Genomic DNA, 12,916 nt, shown 5'->3' on the forward strand with positions numbered 1-12,916 from the left:
ACAAATACAGTCTACTAACAAGCTTAAGGAATTTAATTTATTTTCTGTATTTGTACTTACTGTTTCTGGAAGAGTAAAACCTTTGTGGTTTTGTACTCTATTAAAATCTACGTGATTTTAACGTTTGCGTCATTCTTTTACAGAAATGACTAATGAGAATGAGAACCAAGCTGTTCCAATGGTGACTGCCAATGCCTCAACAAGCCGAACGACACACCGGCAGCATTGGCACCGGCGGAGAAACCCGGAAAATTTTCCGGGATTGATTTCAAGCACTGGCAGCAAAAGATGTTCTTCTATTTAACTACTCTAAGTCTCCTGAAGTTCATCAAGGAAGATGTTCCTGTGTTGTCCGATGAAACTCCAGAAACTAAACGCTTTCTCGTGATTGAGGCTTGGAAGCATTCAGATTTTTTGTGCAAGAATTATATTCTAAGCGGGCTGGAAGATGCTTTGTATAACATCTACAGTGGCGTAGAAACGTCAAAGGAACTGTGGACTACGCTTGAAAAGAAATACAAAACCGAAGATGCCGGGTTGAAAAAGTTTGTTGCTGCAAAGTTTTTGGACTACAAAATGGTAGATAGCAAGTCTGTTATTACCCAAGTCCAGGAATTGCAAGTGATTATTCACAATCTCCTTGCTGAAGGTATAAATCAAATTAATATTGATGTTGAAAGTAATAATCTTAGTATTTTTACTAATAGAAATTTTATTGAAGGTCTTGTCATCAATGAAGCATTTCAAGTAGCAGTAATGATTGAGAAGTTGCCTCTTTTATAGAAGGACTTCAAAAACTACTTGAAACACAAACGCAAGGAGATGTCCCTTGAAGATCTCATTGTTCGGTTGAGAATCGAAGTGGACAACAAAGCTGCTGAAAAGAGAGGCCGTGGAAACTCAACAATAATGGGAGCAAATATTGTTGAAGAGAACAAAAAGAGGAAGAAGGCTTCTGGACCGAAATACAACCCAAGCAAGAAGCGGTTCAGTGGAAACTGCTACAACTGTGGAAAAACTGGACACAAATCTACGGAGTGTCGTGCTCCAAAGAAAGACAAGAAGAAGGGTCAAACAAACATGGTTGAAAAGCATGATGATGTTGATGATTTATGTGCCATGCTTTCCGAATGCAACTTGGTGGGCAATCCTAAAGAGTGGTGGATTGATTCTGGAGCCACTCGCCATGTTTGTGCTGTTAGAGAAGCTTTTGCTTCTTATGCTCCTGTTGGACCTGATGAGACGATTTCTATGGGAAATGCTTCAAAGGCGAAGATTGAAGGATGTGGGAAGATATTTCTCAAAATGACTTCCGGCAAAGTGGTGACTTTGAACAACGTCCTTCATGTTCCCGAGATTAGGAAGAATTTAGTCTCTACTGGACTTCTTGTTAAGAATGGTTTTAAATGTGTTTTTGTTTCCGATAAGGTTGTAATAAGTAAGAATGAGATGTTTGTAGGAAAAGGTTACCTCACTGAAATGGTTTTCAAGCTGAATGTAATGGTTGTTGAAAATAATAATAAAATTTCAGCTTCGTCTTACTTACTTGAGTCAAATGAATTATGGCATATACGTTTGGGTCATGTCAATTATAAAACCTTACGGAAAATGATTAATTTGGAAGTATTGCCCAAGTTTGAATGTGACAAATCAAAATGTCAAGTATGTGTGGAATCTAAGTATGTTAAACATCCTTATAAGTCGGTTGAAAGGAATTCAAATCCTTTAGACTTAATTCACACAGATATTTGTGACATGAAGTCAATACCATCTCGCGGTGGAAAAAAGTATTTCATAACTTTTATTGACGATAGTACTCGATATTGCTATGTTTACTTACTTAATAGTAAAGATGAAGCAATAGACGCATTCAAGCAATACAAAAATGAAGTTGAAACGCAACTTAATAAGAAAATCAAAATGATAAGAAGTGATAGGGGTGGTGAATATGAATCTCCTTTTGAACAAATATGTTTAGAATATGGAATTATTCATCAAACAACGGCCCCTTACACGCCCCAATCCAATGGGATTGCAGAAAGAAAGAATCGTTCATTAAAGGAGATGATGAACGCATTATTGATAAGTTCTGGTTTGCCACAGAACTTGTGGGGGGAAGCCATTCTTACGGCTAGCCGAATACTAAATCGAGTACCCCATAGCAAAACACAATCCATTCCATATGAAAAATGGAAAGGAAGGAAGCCCAACTTGAATTATTTTAAAGTGTGGGGGTGTTTGGCAAAAGTGCAAGTTCCTAAACCCAAAAGGGTAAAAATAGGACCGAAAACCGTTGATTGTGTTTTCATAGGATATGCGACTAATAGTAAAGCATATCGATTTCTGGTTCATAAATCAGAAAATCCCGACATTCATAATAATACGGTTATAGAATCAGATAATGCTGAGTTCTTTGAAAATATATATCCGTATAAAAAGGAATGTGAGTCGATTGGTGAAGGATCTAAACGACCTCGGGAAGAAACAAAAGAAAGTACACTTAACCAAGAGGATCCAAGACGTAGTAAACGTCAAAGAACGTCTACTTCATTTGGACCAGATTTTGTGACTTTCTTATTGGAAAATGAGCCTCAAACATTTAAAGAAGCTATGTCTTCTTCGGAATCATTGTTATGGAAAGAGGCGGTCAATAGTGAAATAGAATCCATACTGAACAACCATACATGGGAATTGGTTGATCTTCCTCCTGGAAATAAACCGTTGGGTTCTAAATGGATCTTTAAGAGGAAAATGAAAGATGATGGCACTATTGACAAGTATAAGGCAAGACTTGTGGTCAAAGGGTATAGACAACGAGAAGGTCTTGACTATTTTGATACATACTCTCCAGTTACAAGAATTACATCCATACGAACGTTAGTAGCGTTAGCTGCAGTTTATGGTCTTGAAATTCATCAAATGGATGTTAAGACGGCCTTCTTAAATGGAGAGTTGGAGGAAGAAATTTACATGGAACAACCTGAAGGGTTTGTGGTTCCAGGTAAAGAAAAGAAGGTCTGTAGACTTGTTAAGTCCCTTTACGGATTAAAACAAGCACCCAAACAATGGCATGCTAAATTTGACCAAACAATGTTGTCAAATGGATTTAAGATAAATGAATGTGATAAATGTGTGTACATTAAAAATGTTCCAAATCACATAGTCATTGTTTGCTTATATGTGGATGATATGCTCATAATGAGTAATGACATTGCCAACATAAATGCTACTAAGCGTATGCTAACTAGCAAGTTTGATATGAAAGACTTGGGAGTTGCTGATTTAATTCTGGGAATTAAGATCCATAAGACTTCTCAAGGTCTAGCATTGTCACAATCTCATTATATTAAGACAGTACTTGAAAAATTCAAGCACTTGGGCTTTAAAGTTGCAAAGACTCCAATTGATGTGAATCTTGCATTAGCAAAGAACAAAGGCCAGAGCATATCACAATTGGATTATGCTCGTGTGTTGGGTTGCTTAATGTACATCATGAATTGTACACGACCAGATATAGCTTGTGCTATAAGTAAATTGAGTCGATATACGAGCAATCCAGGCCAATCTCATTGGATGGCCATGAAACGAGTTTTGGGGTATTTAGTACATACCCAGGACTTTGCTTTGCATTACAATAAATATCCTGCGGTCATTGAGGGATACTGTGATGCAAATTGGATCACCGGATCAACTGATTCCAAGTCCACAAGTGGATATGTATTCACTATTGGTGGAGGAGCGGTATCTTGGAAGTCATCCAAACAAACTTGTATTGCCCGCTCTACAATGGAGGCTGAGTTCATAGCCTTGGATAAAGCCGGTGAAGAAGCTGAATGGCTCCGGAATTTCTTGGAAGATATTCCATTTTGGCCCAAACCGTTGGCACCAATATGCATACATTGTGATAGTCAAGCGGCAATTGGAAGGGCTGGGAGCGTTATGTATAACGGTAAGTCTCGCCATATACGACGAAGACATAAAACCGTTAGACAATTACTCTCTAGAGGAATTATCACGATTGACTATGTAAAGTCAAGTGATAATGTGTCGGATCCACTTACAAAAGGCCTAACTAGAGAGGTAGTTGAGAAGTCATCAAGGGGAATGGGACTGTGGCCGAGAACAAGTCATAGTGGCGGTAACTCTACCTAGAAGACTGGAGATCCCAAGATCTAGGTTCAAGGAGATCAAACAAAGTCATTTATGACGGTTCAACATTGTCAACTAAGCTTTTGGTCCATTCTCGTGATGAGACAATGTTCAGTACCAAGGATAAAGCATTAAGGCTTTTTAATGATTTCTAAATTTGATACGGGGTATATCAAATAGTGTATCTACGGGATGACACGTTTAGGAATCACCTATGTAAGTGTGAAGTGTTAGCCGCTTCAAGGAGAACATTGTAAGGCCAGTTCTCTACGCACTTATGAAACCAGGCGGTGTTCATGGCTGAAACGAACACAACAATGAGAACCAAAGACGGTTAAGGGTTGGTTGTGTTACTTGTTTGTATAGGTATACACTAAAGTTCGACGGTTCAAAGATATCAAATCTACCGATTGATCGAGTATATCCGACATAAGTTCACTACGGAAAGTTCAAAGGGAAACCTACTTATCCAGATACAATTAATCCTTACTTGCGAATCACACAGTTTTTCATGCATACTTTCGTGATATAGCCATTCCCCATTCATGTGAGGGATTGTTGGGTTTTGGGTGTATTTAATTAATATATTAAATACTTAAAAGAGGGTGAATGGGAAATGGAGGGAAATGAAATTTTTGAGTGAAATTTTAAGTTCCCCCCTTGGCAAATGGGCATTGTCCCATATTGGAAGAGGAAGAGGTTTTTTATGGGTATATAGCAATTGCTCTTCTTCTAGCTCTTAAAGAGTTGAGAAGGCAAGCCTCGCGCCGTCGTCGTCGTCGCTACGGCTTCAGCTTCGGCTTCGGCTTCGGCTTCGGCTTCGGATTTGGATTTGGATTTGGATTTGGTCAAATGATCGATTGATTGATTAACTTTTTGGACCAAATTTATTTGTTAATAGTAAATATTAATAGAAATATTATTAAATATTTGTTTTAATAACAAAATATTAATATTAAATCCAATCCGTTTTTCTGTTTTGGTAACAGAAAAGTAACTACCCTCTTCAATTTTCCCTCTTTATTTTCCCTCTTTATTGTTGAGTAAATGGCCATTTATGTAATGGCATTTATGCTGTGGGCGTTTTGCATAAACAACCATTCTGAAGAGTTGCACCTCTTCAGATTTCAGCCCAACTTTGGCTATAAATGCAACACTATTCTGCTCAGAATTTTACTACGATTTTCTGAGTTTCTTCTCCTTCTTCTGCATACTTTTAGCATCAAACAAAGCAAAAAGTAAGTGTGATTTGCTACCGAACTTTGTATTCGCTGAAACGCTGGGGTTTGAAGTACCACTACACCAGTGTGTAATTCGTTCTATCCTGGGAGGAAATAATCCATAACCTTGGGTACTAGGAGGGGATTAAATTCCTTAAGGAAACACTGTGAATTCAGTGGGCTCGAATTGGTTTTATGTCATTTCTGTTTATGTTCATTTCTGTTTATATTCATTTATATTTCCAGAATTATTTTACAAATACAGTCTACTAACACACCATTAAGCATACCTACTACCTAGAAATGTAATTATATGTACATGTTACTAAAATACTACTCCTTCCGTTTCAATTAGACACGGATTTTAAGAAAATAAGAAAAACTTTTAAAACTTATGATATAAACATGTCATAATATTTGTTTGACTCTAAGACTTTTCAAGTCCGTGGCCTTAAACATATCATGACAAAGATAAATAAAAACTTGTTAAGGGTAAAGTTTTCCTAAAATTATTTTTTTAAATTAGAAAGTTGTCATTCCTTTCGGAATGGACTAAGAAGAAAATACTGTCACATGTAACAGCATGGAGGGAGTACTTAATAGGTGATGCTTCCGTCGTTCAAACTTGAAAATAGTTCTTCCTCCGTTCCAATTTATGTGAACGTGTTTGACTAGGCACAGAGTTTAAGAAAAAATGAAGACTTTTAGAATTTGTGGTCCTAAAGAAGTCACAAAGGGGCCCAAAGTTTTTGTGTGGTTATAAAAGCTTCTCATTAAGGGTAGAATTGTAAGTTTAAGCTAAATTGTTACCAAATTTAGAAAGGTGTCATTCTTTTTGGAACGGACAAAAAATGAAATAGGCTCACATAAACTGGAACAGGGGGAGTAACAAATTCAGTTAACAAGACGAGAAAAATCAAGTCCTTAAGCTGCACGTTTCTTGGATCAACTGCCCCAGCGGCCAGTAATAAAATCTCAAGATACTTGGTCCCCCTTTCCCATGCAATATCAATGAAGAGGGTAATCGTACTTGAGATGCAATTCCTTCGCATGGGCTTGTTTTTCTTAACCTTCAGCTGTTTGGCCTTGAGTCGTTGACCTTGGAGTTTTTAGGTGATGATTTACCCATTGGGGTAACAGACAGCAATAAAGCTTTTTGTTCAGACCATCATCCATTGCAGGAAGTAAACTACCATGTTATTTCTACTCTATTATAGAAAAATATATCAATTCTTTTACGGCAGAAACTGCTAGCTAGCTTATTCAAAACTTATGTGCATATGAATCATTTTATGCTTATTTAAAAGGAAAAGATAAACAAGCTAGAGATAAACCTATCTTCAAAAGTAAGAACTGTGAAAACTGCATTAAGTTTGTAAAGTGGTAGTAGGTTTGTCAATAGGTTAGATTCGAGATACGACAATTCGTTAGCAAGATTACAGCCATATGACCATTTAGGCTCACCAACCGCCTGTGTCTCACTAGCCATTGACAAACATTTAGTAGGAAGTATGAGTTGTGACTAATGTGGTTATAAATTGAATGTGCCTTGATAACTGCACCCGGTTCCATACCTTGGTATGGCTTCTCTTGATCATTTAAATGAACTAGTTATTACGCATTGAATCTGCCTTCCTAGCTTTTTTACGATTTCAACTGTTTGAACCATTATAAAAGACAGCAAAAATTAGCCGAAGCAATGCAATATATACATCAAATGTCCTTCCTTACTGTTGACAAAATGGAGACTTATTCCTCTACTATCAACTTTGTTGCACTCCTCATGTTCTTATCCTTCCTTTTTTTCCTATTTGGCAAATGGAGAAAATCAGAACAACAAGAGTTGCCTCCAGGTCCATGGAGACTCCCACTTATTGGAAGTATCCATCACTTAAGAGGAGCATTTCCACATCGCACTCTTAGAAAGTTAGCAAGAAAGTATGGGCCTATCATGTATTTCCAACTTGGAGAAATTCCTGCAGTAGTCATATCATCACCTAATGTGGCAAAAGAAGTTCTAAAAATTCACGAACATGCCTTTGCTGCTAAACCACAACTAACATCCATAAATATCATTACTTACAATGGTAAGGACATCGCATTTGCACCATATGGTGACAATTGGAGACAAATGCGTAACTTATGTGTTACAGAACTCCTAAGTGCCAAGATGGTTAAGTCTTTTAGTTCAATTCGGAATGATGAGATTTTGAGTCTCGTTTCATCAGTTCATTCCATGAATGGTTCTGTTGTTAACATAACAGAAAAAATTCTTCGGTTTACAAACTCTGTGACATGTAGATCAACCTTTGGAAAAGTAGACAAATATCAAGACGAGTTGATCAATTTGTTGAGGGAAGTACTGGATTCATTAGGAGGATTTGATGTGGCTGATTTGTTCCCTTCTTGGAAGTTACTTCACAAGACAAGTGGGGTGAAATCGAGATTGTTAAAGCTGCATCAGAAGGTTGATGAAGCTCTGGAGAACATCATTAATGAGCATATTATGAATAGAGCACTTGGAAGTAAGGGAAATGGTGAGTTTGGAGGTGAAGATTTGGTTGATGTTCTCCTAAGAATTAAGGAAACCGGCGAACTTCAATTTCCAATCACAAATGATCATATAAAAGCAGTAATCTCTGTATATATTCTCCTTAACCATTTTAATTTGTACACTATTCTCATTGGATTGTCTATTACTATCTTAAATATGTACGAATCTGTTGTCTTTATTTGTATTTTTTTTTTTTGTTGAAGTAGGACATGTTTGCTGCTGGAACAGAAACTTCAGCTGCCGTTATTACTTGGGTATTATCGGAAATGATGAGGAACCCAAAAATTATGGCCAAGGCACAAAGTGAAGTGAGACAAGTCTTCAAAGGAAAGACAAGTTTTGATGAAAAAGATCTTGATAAATTATCATACCTAAAGCTAGTTATCAAAGAAACGTTGAGGCTACATCCTCCAAGTCCTTTTCTGCCTAGGCAATGTATGAAACAAACATATATTGGTGGATATAAAGTACCTCCCAAGACCAGAGTACTAATCAATTCATGGGCACTTGGAAGAGATCCAGAAAGTTGGCATGACCCTGAGAGTTTTATACCCGAGAGATTTGAAAATTCTTCTGTTGACTTTATGGGAAATCACTTTCAGCTTATTCCATTTGGTGCAGGAAAAAGAATTTGCCCAGGAATGCAATTTGGTTTAGCCAATGTTAAACATCCTTTGGCTCGGCTCCTCTACCACTTTAACTGGGCGCTTCCATATGGAACTAGTCCAGAAGATCTAATTGAAAAGGATGGATTAAGTGCAGCGAAACAAAAAGATTTGTGCTTAATTGCCATAGATTACAGAAGCGATGAATTTTTTTGATGTTGCGCTTTGAATGGTGAATGTTCATACCGTATATGGTGCTTCACCTCCTTTAGTTTGGTATATATTCGTGTCTCCCATTTATCGTTGAAGTTTAAGCTGAAAATGAGCAAAGAATAAGATTCACAGTTGGTTATACAATCATGTTTTTGGTCCACATTGATATCCCAGATTTAGTTGTAAAGATCAAATCAGATCCCTTATCGATTAATATAAATTTTGAAACTGATTAAGCAATTAACATGTAACTACTTCCTATCAGATCATTCCTATCATGAGATCAATAGTAGTAATATAGTTTTAACATGAATAAAGATCTATGTATGTGCTTGATCCTCTCAGGGCCTTGTTAGTGTTGGGGCATATACTATTAACCATGCATTTGGATATAGTATATTCTAATAATTGTCATGGTTAAAAGTCTAAGTGGGAGATTGTCGGGATATATACTATTAACCATGGGTTTGGTTTAAATATAGTATTTATTATGGAATAATTATTTATTCAATTTTAATAAAGTTTTAAATAAATCATATATTAGTCTGTGTCCTTTGCTTATATAGTAGATGATTTAGTGTATAGAGTTTACTTATACACGGAAGATTGAATCATCGGTTCTTATAAGTATAAAGTTTGAGTTCACAATCTAATGATGGAATTGGACAAACCATCATGGATGATTGTAGTACAAGATTAAATATAATTTATCTTGATTATGGGAGTGGTTTAATTCCAACTTCTTGTGCTAGTACATTTTGTATGTATTGAACAGACCAAGTAGAGATAAGTATTTTATACTGACTTAATAAAATAAACTCTGTAGCCATTAAATGTACTTATACTCTTAATCTTGATATAATTACTATTAGCTATGTACATTATTGTTGTTTTGATTTATTAAAAGGCGAGATTCTTTCATGGGTCAATATGCCTGGTAAATTGGATAATAATAATGTACATTGGCGAGGTAATACTTAGTTGATGGAATCCATGTCTCGGTTTAGAGATTGATAATACACCTTTATGAAAGCTGATAAGTTTCCATGTGTAAACACGGCCGGTGGATTTTGTATCCGACACATGAAATAAGTTAAGCGAAAATCTAAAGGAAATAATCAATAAATTAAATCGTCAGTAATTTAATTTAATTGATTAGTATCTGAATCTTAACATGGGTAGTTAAATAAGATTTAATGGATGAATTTCGAAATTGAATAAGGAGTGCAATTACGAATTTTTAGTGCAATAATGCGTAAATAATTATGGCGGATATTAATTTTGAAAATTTAAAATTAATTCCATAACTATAAGCCTTGTTAATCAAATTTTATGGTCCCTGTTATGCCTAAATAATAGAAAATAAAGGAATCATTTTTCTGGTGGAAAAGAAAACCCAACAGGTTTTGGAAAAAAGGTTTTAACCCTTAGAAACTTGTGCTATAAATACATAAAGTTTTCCACCTAGAGGGATGAGAGATGGTGGCCGAAATTTTCAGCCATTTTTCCAAGAAAATTTCGTCCACACGAAATTGCTATTTTCGGATATTATTTGGGTAACACAGTAGAAGACCGTGGAACGTTCGGAGATCGTGATCGTGCGGGTGATGGGGATTTCGTCGAATTGTTGTGGAATTGGAAGCTCACGTGATAGAGGAGCTTTGTCCACGCTTCAAGAGGTAACCCGTGAAATTCCGTTTATACTAGTTGTCTAAATTACATGTAATTTTGATATTGTGATTGCTTTCACTGCATATAATGATCCATCAGTTAGGACTCTACATGATGGTGAATTATATCTAACCAAGTCAACCAAAAGTGAAAATTTATGCTTTAATTTGGCAACCCAATACCAAACTAGCAAAGTCCATTTGAAGATTATTAAGATACTTTGAACAAAATGGTAGAACTATAACTTCTTATTCAGATATGGTGGCTGTAAATTGACCTATATAAAAAATTACCAGATTGATCCAAATTTCTGCATTAAATACTTCAAGCTCCAAATTGGAGCATCAGACAAACTTGCGATTACTATTATTCCTCTATAAAAGAAAATAAATTTTGCTTGTTACCGAACAATAATTCGAAAAAGCCACACCCACATCGCCTATCCCCTGTTTTGATGAGATACAGAATGAGATGAAGGCAAAAGAACATAGGGCTCTAGCTTCTTCAGTTGATAGAGAAGAAGTGTTCGATAAAATTAAGAAAATGAGCCCTCTTCCGTTAATACCTATGTCTGTAAAAGAAAAGGAATTAAAAGGTATTGGGCCTTCAGAGCAGACCACTTCAACTCAGCCCAACAAGAATAAAGGGTCAACTCAGCCCAACAAGAATAAAGGAAGGAAGCCCAATGTTGCTTCTACATTCCCCAGCCTGATAAAAGATAGATAAGTTTATTGCCTAGTTTCTTCTAGAAATAGTACACGTGTTTATAGAGAATAATTTCTGACATTGGAATTATAAATTAGTTATAGTATAGTCAATAAGAGATAGGGCAGCTGGAGTTAGTCATTAGAGAAAGTTTCTTTCTTATTTGTATATAATAGGAACATTTGTACAGTTCTTTTACAACAAGAAAATATACAGCATACAAAATTCTCTCAGATTTCTCTAAAATCCTACATGGTATCAGAGCTTTAGGTGCTCTTTCTCTCATTTTTTTTCATGGCTCCTTCCAATGATGAACAAACACCTTTGTGCTCTTCTACTTCTGCAAATTTTGCTGTCATGGATTCATCTAATCCTTACTATCTTCACCCCTCTGATTCACCAGGAATGGTGTTAGTAAATACACTTTTTGATGGCAAGGGATATGCTGGATGGAGTAGGGTCATAGTGATTGCCCTTTCAGCCAAGAATAAACTTGGTTTTATTGATGGTTCTTTTCCAGAACCTGCTGCAGATTCAGCTCAGTATAGGGCTTGGAGCCGATGCAATGACATGGTCATATCGTGGATCCTCAACTCCCTTTCAAAGGATATAGCTGAATTTGTGCTCTAGTCGAAAACTGCAAAAAGAAATCTGGAAAGATTTAGCTACCAGATTTGGACAGTGCAATGGTGCACAGCTATACCAACTTCAAAAAGAGTTATCAAATGCAGTCCAGGGTGCTTCAGACATAGCAGGTTATTTCACAAAGGTTAAGAAGGTCTGGGATGAACTTGATGCTTTAAACACTTTTGATCACTGTACCTGTAAGTGTATCTGTGATGGTAAGTTAAAAACCATGAAATCACATCAGGATGGAAGGCTTATACAGTTTCTTATGGGGCTCAATGAAGCTTACTCAGGTGTAAAGAGCAGCATCTTAATGATGGATCCCTTGCCCTCAGTCCATCATGCCTACTCTTTGCTCATTCAAGATGAAAAACAACGAGAAGTGCATGTGACATCGCATCCCACTCAAGCAGCTTTCATGGTGTCCAACCATAAGTTCACTGGAGGACAGAAGTCTACAAACACACAAAAATTCAATGGAGGATTCAGAATAAATTCTGAGAAATAGAAAGGAGGAAAGTTCTGCACCTATTGTAAGATGACTAATCATGTTGTTGAAAATTGTTACAGGATGATTGGTTTTCCACCAGATTAAAAGTTCACCAAAACCAAAGAGGTTTCAAGCATCAGCACACAGCAATGCATCAGTTGTTGATAAGGGTGCACTGTGGGCCGGGCCCAGCCCGGGACCGGACCGGGACCGCGGGCCAAACGGGCCTATTGGGCCGGTCTCAGTGGGTCGGTCCCAAATGGTACTCCAAGCCCATAGCGGGCCAGTCTTGTACATTTAGCCCACGAGCCCGGGACCGGCAGGCGGGCCTGGGCCGGTTCAACCGGGCCTAACGGGCCTCAACGGCTATAATTTAAAAAAAAAAAATTAAAAAAAATGACCAACGGTCAGATTTTAAAATCTAGCCGTTGGCCATCAAAAAAGAGCCGTTTGGGACTTTAAAAAATAGCCATTTGGCCCCAAACTTTATTTTAACCCCAAACTTTATATAGTTACACTTTTTCCCAATTCTCAACTATAAATACCCCCTCATTCTTTTATTTTTACTCACAAATTCATCAATCTCTCTCAATCTATATCTAATTCTCTTCTATAATTGCTTGTTTTATTATTATAATTTCGTGAAAAATTGTGAAGTTGGTGAATTGAAGTATTCAAGTCT

General features: G+C 36.7%; 2 protein-coding genes across 2 annotated transcripts; both read left to right on the top strand.

Moving 5' to 3' along the window:
• LOC109228314 (premnaspirodiene oxygenase-like) lies at positions 7,098-8,887 on the top strand. The gene is made up of 2 exons (XM_019393466.1): positions 7,098-8,010; positions 8,130-8,887. The coding sequence occupies exons 1-2, from the start codon at positions 7,111-7,113 to the stop codon at positions 8,742-8,744; spliced, it is 1,515 nt and encodes a 504-aa protein (XP_019249011.1). The 5' UTR covers positions 7,098-7,110; the 3' UTR covers positions 8,745-8,887.
• Positions 11,412-12,252, top strand: LOC109227985. Its single transcript, XM_019393173.1, has 2 exons — positions 11,412-11,659; positions 11,748-12,252. Exons 1-2 carry the CDS (start codon positions 11,412-11,414, stop codon positions 12,250-12,252), a joined length of 753 nt encoding a protein of 250 aa, XP_019248718.1.

Source organism: Nicotiana attenuata, chromosome 6 (assembly GCF_001879085.1).
Source record: "Nicotiana attenuata strain UT chromosome 6, NIATTr2, whole genome shotgun sequence".
Classification (NCBI taxonomy): domain Eukaryota; kingdom Viridiplantae; phylum Streptophyta; class Magnoliopsida; order Solanales; family Solanaceae; genus Nicotiana; species Nicotiana attenuata.